The 8,359-nt window shown below is 50.0% G+C and overlaps 3 protein-coding genes across 3 annotated transcripts; 2 read left to right on the top strand and 1 right to left on the bottom strand.

Moving 5' to 3' along the window:
• Positions 1-209: 209 nt before the first annotated feature.
• LOC135817241 (selenide, water dikinase 2-like) lies at positions 210-1,987 on the top strand. The gene has a single exon (XM_065330368.1). The coding sequence runs from the start codon at positions 291-293 to the stop codon at positions 1,371-1,373; it is 1,083 nt and encodes a 360-aa protein (XP_065186440.1). The 5' UTR covers positions 210-290; the 3' UTR covers positions 1,374-1,987.
• Positions 1,988-2,298: 311 nt separating this feature from the next.
• Positions 2,299-5,667, bottom strand: LOC135817239 (vacuolar protein sorting-associated protein 41 homolog). Its single transcript, XM_065330366.1, has one exon. The coding sequence runs from the start codon at positions 5,600-5,602 to the stop codon at positions 2,981-2,983; it is 2,622 nt and encodes an 873-aa protein (XP_065186438.1). The 5' UTR covers positions 5,603-5,667; the 3' UTR covers positions 2,299-2,980.
• A 457-nt stretch (positions 5,668-6,124) lies between these two features.
• On the top strand, positions 6,125-8,105 carry LOC135817240 (casein kinase II subunit beta-like). Its single transcript, XM_065330367.1, has one exon. It carries the CDS (start codon positions 6,334-6,336, stop codon positions 7,063-7,065), a length of 732 nt encoding a protein of 243 aa, XP_065186439.1. The 5' UTR covers positions 6,125-6,333; the 3' UTR covers positions 7,066-8,105.
• The last annotated feature ends 254 nt before the right edge of the window (positions 8,106-8,359 follow it).

Raw genomic sequence — 8,359 nt, 5'->3', positions numbered from 1 at the left:
TGCCACACTTGACTTTGTTTGTGAATGTTTTTGAAATTTTTTTGGGAAGCATCAAGCGCAAGCCAGTTTGTAGGGGAACCCCCCAAGTATATCATATCAGTGCAGTACAGTATGACCCGACTGTTATGACATAACAATCATTATAACAGTCGGGTTGTTGTGTTGATTTGAAAGGTCTTTTGTTTGTTGAAAATAAAAGAGTGAAGTAATTTTGTTTGTTTTGTGGTGTTATGTTCATGTGGTAGTCCGGGCTTTCTCTTTGCTGTTGAAGGATCTCAACCTTGTGAATAATGTCTTTCCGTCCTGAGGACCATGGATTGGACCCATCCTTTCGCCTAACTCGCTTCACCAAATTGAAGGGATGAGGCTGCAAAGTCCCTCAAGCAGAGCTGCTCACTTTTCTTGAGGGACTCGATCGTGAGGCTGGTGGTGGCCTGGGGATCGGCTTGGATAGCTGTGTGTTGCCCACGCGGCACAAAGGAATATCGCTCGTGCAGACAACGGATTTCTTTTATCCGCTCGTCGAGGACCCCTACATGCAGGGCAAGATCGCCTGTGCCAATGTCCTCAGTGATCTGTATGCGATGGGGGTTAGTGAGTGTGATAACATGCTAATGTTGCTGGGTATAAGCACAGACTTGTCGCACAAGGAGCGGCACGTGGTCACTCCACTCATGATCAAGGGGTTCAGTGATCTTGCCAAGGAGGCTGGCTGCAGCGTCAACGGTGGACAGACTGTGCTTAATCCGTGGTTCATCATTGGCGGTGTTGCATCGAGTGTGTGTGCCGATGGTGAGTTCATCATGCCGAATAGCGCTGCGGCCGGTGACGTGCTAGTGTTGACTAAGCCAATCGGCACGCAGATTGCTGTCAACGTACACCAGTGGCTGGATGAGCCCGCGAACTGGACTAAGGTCGATGGCATCATCTCGCGCGACGATGCTGAGGTCGCCTACACGGCGGCCATGAACTCAATGGCACGGTTAAACAGGACAGGTGCCGCCATGATAAAGAAATACGGTGCCCATGCCGCCACGGACGTCACCGGCTTTGGTATCAAGGGCCATGCCACGAACTTGGCCGAGTTTCAGAAAGCGCCCGTCTCCTTCCGCATCCATTCTCTCCCGATCATTGCCAAGATGGCGGAGTGTGCCAAGGCGTGTGCCGAGAACGGCCTGAACTTCAAGCTGGTGGAGGGCTTTTCGGCGGAGACGTCAGGTGGTCTGCTGGTTGCCTTGTCCCCGGATAAAGCCAGCGCTTTCTGTGAAGAGATGCAGTCTGTTGACGGGTGTCCAGCATGGATCATTGGTGATGTTGTGGATGGTGATAGGACAGCTACCATAGATGCCTCTCCTAAAATCATTGATGCATAGATGTAAGCATAGACAGAGCTGAGTTTTTTATAGATAATTTTCAATAGACATTTTCCTATCTGAATTTTCCCTTCTTGTGCTGCTACCTTCTGACTGCTGCTTTTGTTCTCTTTACTTCTAGTGTGTGTCCTGTGGTCACCTTTGCCTAGACTTTCGTTCTCGGATGAGACTGAGCACCTCATTGGGAAGCGATGTGTTCCAAGTGCAGGGGGCCGTCAGCTGGGGATTGTTTGGCATCAGGTCGGCACGAGTGACGCAAGACTGGCTCAACTGCCTGATGTGGTGGCGCCGTCTTGCCGATTACGCCTGTGTATGGCGTTTGCCTTGGTCCTGTGTGCTTGTGCAACCCCTCTGACTTTCTGCAGGCCACACAGCAGATTCTTGAAGACGTTCTAATAGCTAACACATCCTCATCCCCATCTCTTTCTCTAGAATATGTCGTACACTTTGGCCTCCTGCAGGCTGTAACTGGATGGTGCAACCAGTATTTGATATAGTTAGGTCATTTTTTAGATCTGCGTTCTACCCGTTTTATGAATTTTTATCACTGGTTTTTGCATCATCACATGTATACCCATGCGTTGACTTTCTGGCTGGCAGGTTCCAGCAGATAATGGTGACTTGGTCTGATGCAGGGAGCTCTACACATACCGCGCATGTGTAGGGCTCCCTGGTCTGATGTGTTTGAGTTGCGTAAAACTTCAGGACAATGCAGCGAGGGTCCCTGGTTCGAGTCCTTGTGCCACTGGTGGTTGTATACAGCAGGTAATCCCTCAAACTCATGAATACGGGATACTCGGGTTCACCAGTTCGGTAGTCAGTGCCCTGCTGTTGCAATAACTCCTTGGCTGTATCATTCAGAGTTGGGATGAAAATTACCCAGCTTGGTCATGCCTACAGCAGTGGCGCGGCAGCCGAATAGAAATATGGAAAGTTGAATTGTAGTATATTCAATGCCACATGACACCTATCGACAGCACACTGCAACACACTTTGACATCACAAGTATAAACACATGTCAATACTAGATACTGAAGGGCCCGACCGGAGAGAGAATTCATGAAATGATAAAAGGATGATCCGGCATCCGTAAACGAAAGTCAGAGAGAACTCAGCTGATTATACATGTGGTTAGAAGCGAACTATAGGAATTAAAACCAAAAATAAAAGACTCGAGTCCTGCATTGCCTCAAAGTGATTCACAAAGAAAGTAGCGCTTACACCAAGTAATAAGTGGTGGCCTCTTCAAACCTACAAGTGACAAATAAAACTTTTGACAAATGCCCATAATGGGTACACGCGCAGGCAGTGGGTACAACATAGAAACTGCTACAAACACAGACACAGCAGAGTAACAAAGAATAGTGACAAATACCAACTATAACAAAAGAGCAAACAAACTAACCAGGGCTGAGACAAGTTGCCAGCAAATGAAGTCATTCCCTGGCAAATCATTGCCAGCATTCATATGTGCAGAACAAACAGATGTGCAGAAGCACTTTCATGAGCGGATGGGGAGACTTTGTTGATATATGATTCATTATCAAGAGAAATGACAGCGGAGTGTGATAGGTACAGTTCAGACAGCAGGATGTAGCGGCGGTTCATCATCTTTTTAACTTTGGGCCGCGCTGTGACTTGCGCGAATGACAGCACTGGCAGACAAAGACGCCGTCATCACGAGCACTACTGACAGCCTCCAAGCAGTCCATGTGGTAGACATGGTGGCAGAAGAAGGCGCACAGCGGCCGCGCGCTGCGGATATCGCCCGGCATGATGCGGTCGTTGCAGATCAGACAGCGCTGGCTATCGGAGACGGATATGCCGCGCCGCTGCAGGCGATTCAACCGGTCCAGCAGCCCTACACAATCCTTCTCCAGGATCTTGTCACAGCCCTCTCGCAGGGAGATCTGAAGGTTAAAGTCATGCATGATCTTCACCAGCGAGTCGCGTAGCTGCGGGATCTCCATGCCCTTCGGTATACGCTTGATGACACGGGTAGGGTCGATGTGAGTGCCTATGTTGCGCAATAGGCCAGTGATGAAGTCAGGCTTGTCAATGGAATACTTGATCAGGTCTTCCCACAGCTCCTCGTCGTTCTGCTCCTTGGAGAACTCAATGGCCTTGTCGACGTCGTGCATCTTCTCGATGATGAGCGACAAGGCCTGCTTGTGGTTGCCCATCCGTCCCAGTAAGTAGACCTGTTCCTCTATCAGCTCCCGGTCCTCGCACACCTGCATGGCCTTCTGCAGAGGGTAGGAGCTGCTCTGCTTCAGGAACGGCAGGAAGTTGGGCTGGTCGTACTGGGCGTACAGGTCCAGCTGCAGCTCATGGAAGTCCTGTCCGGCGTGAACGTTCTGCAGGAAGAGTGTGTGCAGGTACTGGTGTAGCAGCTTGCTCTCCGTACGCAGCTTGTCCACGACCACCGCCACCGGCACCTTCTCCATATTCTCAATCAGCATCTTGGACGCAGTGGTCGGCTGGAAGTGCATCAGCTCGACAATCTGGTCCTGAATGGCCGAGAACAGGTTGTGCTGCTTGATTAGCTCAAACACGTGCTCGTTCTTCAGCTTCAGGTAGATGCGCAGGGCCTTGTCAAAGCGTCCTTCGAACGTGTGTAGCTGACCCATGGCCTCGAGTAGAAGGCCGTCCTCTCCGTCTTTCTCCATGCAGCCCTCCACCGCCTTCAGAATTACCTGCACGTCGTACAGGTCTGACGGCCACTCTTGTAGCGTACAGCAGAACTGGTCTTTGTCGTCCAGCAGGAACGTGTTCAGCACCAGCTCGTAGATGATGGGCTCCAAGCGTAGAGTGGTGCGCGGTATGAACGGGCTGATATCGGCCAGCCGCTTCACCTCAATGAACTTCATGATGATCTCCTCCCAGAGTTTCTTGTCGCCTTGCAGGACGCGCGGACAAAGGCCGGCCGCCTTCTGAAAGTCCTCCTCGTCGATCAGGAACTGGATGTACTGCACGCCGACGTCCAGCACTTTGTGATTCTTCAGCTTCAGACAGTTGGTCTCGGCCTCACTCAGTGCCTCCTCAAACTTCTCGTTGTCAATCAGCCACTGTACGTGGTCGTCCATGTCGCGCGGCTTGGCAAGAACAACGTCGCGCGGACTGACAAGGTAAAACAGACCCTCTTGGGTGAGATGCTCCAGGCGATAGTCGTTACAGCGGTACTGCTCCCAGCCACGCATGTTCAGCTCGTCCAGAGAAGATTCCTCGATCTTGTGCGAGTCGGACAGGCATGTCAAGATTCGGAGCTGCGGGCGCTTGAACTCGGCTTTCTCCATCTCTACATTGGTTAGATAGCAGAGGAGCACAATCTGGTTGTTCTCCACCGGTGCAATGCCAGCGATGAAGAAATCCACACTAGTCATGTGTGTGATCTCAACGTACAGCGACGGCAAGTCTCTGACATCCTTCTTTGGCCGCTCCTTCACTGTGCATACTTTCACCGAGTTTCCCCAGCCAATCAGCAATGTGCGATCGCCACGCCAACAGAGATTGCAGCGATAGAGCTCCGCCCTAGGACTGCCCTCATCTCTGTTTATATAGGTGATCCGCTGCTTCGACTGGCAGTCATAGATCTTCACACCGACATCATTCGCCCAGGCTATGAACTGCTTGTGCCAGCGGATGGCACGTACTGGGCCCTCACCGCCATGCAGAACAGTGGTCTTGTTGCGAAACATACCCTTGGAGTGAAAAACGAGATTTTCACCCCCAGTCACGTACTGACCAGATTGCCGGTGTCCGTACTCCGGATCCAACGCCAGTGAACGTACAGGATAATCATAATTTACTTTGACGTTGCTATCAGTGGCATACAGGCCATTCACAACTACTTGACCATCGTCAGAACAACTCGCCACGTAGTCGCCGCCGCCGTCGATGCTGATTTCGTTCACGGTCGTCGAGTGGCAAGGAAATTGCTTTATGCGATTGCCCTGGAGATCCAGAATATGCACAACACCCCAATGGGTGCCCAGGGCCAAAAATTTACCTTGAACAGCCAGACAACTTGCAGCATCGTTTTTCAAAACTTCCTTCACATCATTTCCAAGACGCTCATACTTCAGTTTGGGTTCCACGGTATCTTCTTCCTCCTCCTCTTCTTCTTCTCCATCTTCTTCGGCTTCATCATCTTCCTCATCCTCCGTGGGGTCTAGTGTACCCTCCGTAGCAACTTTTGTGTTCTCTCCCAGGGACGCCATGTTCAGCATCGGTCTTTCCAGAGACGCATCCGTTCGAGCTTCAAACTACTTCTTTGATCAATCTTTTCAGTTTCACATGACGATTCTGTCAAAATTTTGTTGTAAAAAATGTGTTGTGCATGATCTGTGCATGTGATCGAGCTTGCAGCTAGCATGCATATGCATGCAGTCTACATTGTAAGTCAGTTGTAGTCATCATGGTCATGTCATGTCACATCATCACGTCATGCACATCGTTTCAAAATATGTGGCTACACAGTTCGTAGACACGTAGCCTGACGTAGGTCTACTCTACGTACCAAAACACGGTACACATACTACGACGTCGCGACGTAGGTCTACGTAGACCGGTCTAGACCTACCAGTAGTGGATTCGGAGGAGTCATAAACTTACAACCCGATTTTTTCTGAGCAGCGTTGCATGGGAACATAAAAGATTTGTTTCAAGAAAAACGGCAGCTCGATCGAGAGCTAGCTAGCTCGATAATCAGCATGATAGAAGCACACGTACACTGCACAGTACAGTAGCTTCGCGTGAGTGATTTGCGCTGGGCTACAAAGCACTGTTTTTCTGTGCGGAGGAAAGTTGTTCTTGAAAGAGGAAAACGGAGTCTTGAACCCTCTCAAAGGTCCTGTTCAGACAGAGAAAGTCTGTTTTCGGCCTGTGTTGCTTCTACTAGGCCTTCAGAGTTTCGCTAGCAAGCCAGCGAGGCTTGCAAACACCCGTAAAGCTGGCCACCATGAGTAGCTCGGACGAATCCTCATGGATAACGTGGTTCTGCAGCTTGAAAGGCAATGACTTCTTCTGCGAAGTTGATGAGGAATACATCGAGGATGAGTTTAACTTAACTGGCTTGGCGTCACAGGTGCCTCATTTTAGAGAATCCATAGATATTATACTCGGAGTTGAGCCCAGCGCAGATGTTAGAGATGACATCTTGGAATCAGCAGAAACACTGTATGGATTAATTCATGCAAGGTTCATCCTTACCAATGTCGGGCTGGTTCAGATGATTGAGAAGCACACGAATGGAGACTTTGGCAACTGCTCGCGTGTCTACTGTGAGAACCAGCTAATGCTTCCCATCGGTCTCTCGGACGTGCCCGGTGAACACACAGTTAAATTGTATTGTCCACGCTGTAAAGATGTATATACACCGCGCTCACACCGGTACCACCGCATTGACGGTGTCTACTGGGGAACCGGGTTTCCTCACATGCTGCTCATGGTGCATCCAGAACTGCGACCATGTCCTCCGGTTGCACAGACGTACGAACCGCGACTGTACGGCTTCCGCATTCACCCGCTCGCCAACCAGATTCAGATCCAGCAGGGCCAGAAACTGAGACAAGCTGCTGCTGCCGCTAAACAAGGCGGCGGTTCGTCATCGGTGAGGAACCAGGGTGGCTCGGCAGCTACTTCGGCCATGGCTAGAGGTGATGCTAGCCAGATGACAGGCAAGCGGAAGTAGAACCGACGTTGCCTGTCGCCGCCGTCTTCTTATCCCTCGGTCATGTGTTTCATGCCTTAGGCCCCAACAGTTCAACGACTGGAGAGCGTTGGTGTGTATATACCTTAGAACCATGCTCTCCGCATTGTAAGTACATGCCATGGTGTGTTGTAAGTACATGCCGCGGTGTGTTTGTCTGGATCTGCCGAACACGCTGGACTATTCAACTGCTGCTGCTGCTTCTGCTGCTGCTGCTTCTGGGTCTTTTTTGGCTACTATCTATACTCTGTGTTGCCTGTGCATCACGGATCTGTGCTCCTGGAAGATCTCGCATATGTAGTACGTATGCAACGCAGGACACGTTCATCATTGAATTTGTGTTCATGTGTCCTGAAAACCCTGGCGTCCCTGATCCATTGTTAAAAATCTGTTTGCCCCGCCTCACCTACACTTTCCGACCAGATGCTGTCTGTAGTTGCTGGACATGATGACTACAGCTGCAGTGTCTGTGTGGGTCATATACAATACTGTATTTTCCACTGGTGTACATTGACATTTCCAGCTCTCCGCGAGCTGCCCTGCACTGATTCGTAGCTTATCGTCGGACGGAACCCGCCACTTGCTCTGTCTATTGCTGTACATATCTAGCTTGATTTTGTGTTTCTTGTTCTTGCCTTCATCGTTACTGTCGTGCTCGCCATGTAGTGTTTGTTGTTCTTGTATGTCCACCCGCTGCAACCTATGCCCAGAGCTTCATGCACCGTCTTGCTGATTGTTTTCCCCTAGCTGGTTCGTCGGTTTCTTTGCTGCCTTGTTTTTTACAGCCTAACGTTAATATAATCCTATTATCTGTCTGCTGTGCAGTATGTAATAACGTTATGTACAGGATCATGTTTTTATGCTGATTTAGGGCTAGTCGAACTTTGCTACGCCGCACAAGGAGTGGGCATGACTTTCCTGCGTTCTCCGTTTTCTTGTTTTTATATGCTGATTCTAGGCCTTATACATGTATGTGTGTGTGTGTGTGTTGTATGTTTGAACAGAGAAACGTTCTAACTCAAGCACTCGTGTGTGTGTGTGTCAGCTAGTTCGGCTGGTGGGTGCACTTATGCCAGATAGTGTTGGGTCTGTTGCCAACGGGCTCGGCTGCTTGAAGGTGTATTGTTGTACCTACCACCTTTGTTGGTTTCAGGGTTCATAATTATACCCGGTACTTTCTATTAGTAGCAAGTATTACCTTCACTGGGGGCAGGGGTTACTGCAGTTGGATCCCGGGACGGATACCCTGATGCCGTCAATCCTTTTTTCTGCACCT

Source organism: Sycon ciliatum, chromosome 5 (assembly GCF_964019385.1).
Source record: "Sycon ciliatum chromosome 5, ocSycCili1.1, whole genome shotgun sequence".
In the NCBI taxonomy this organism is placed as follows: Eukaryota; Metazoa; Porifera; class Calcarea; order Leucosolenida; family Sycettidae; genus Sycon; species Sycon ciliatum.
Note: the sequence above shows the minus strand (reverse complement) of the source record. Positions and strands in the feature narration are given on the sequence as shown.

Bases quoted from the DNA above. Each gene is read 5' to 3' on its own strand.
- LOC135817239 (XM_065330366.1), bottom strand. From the start codon at position 5,602: ATGCTGAACATGGCGTCCCTGGGAGAGAACACAAAAGTTGCTACGGAG.
- LOC135817240 (XM_065330367.1), top strand. From the start codon at position 6,334: ATGAGTAGCTCGGACGAATCCTCATGGATAACGTGGTTCTGCAGCTTG.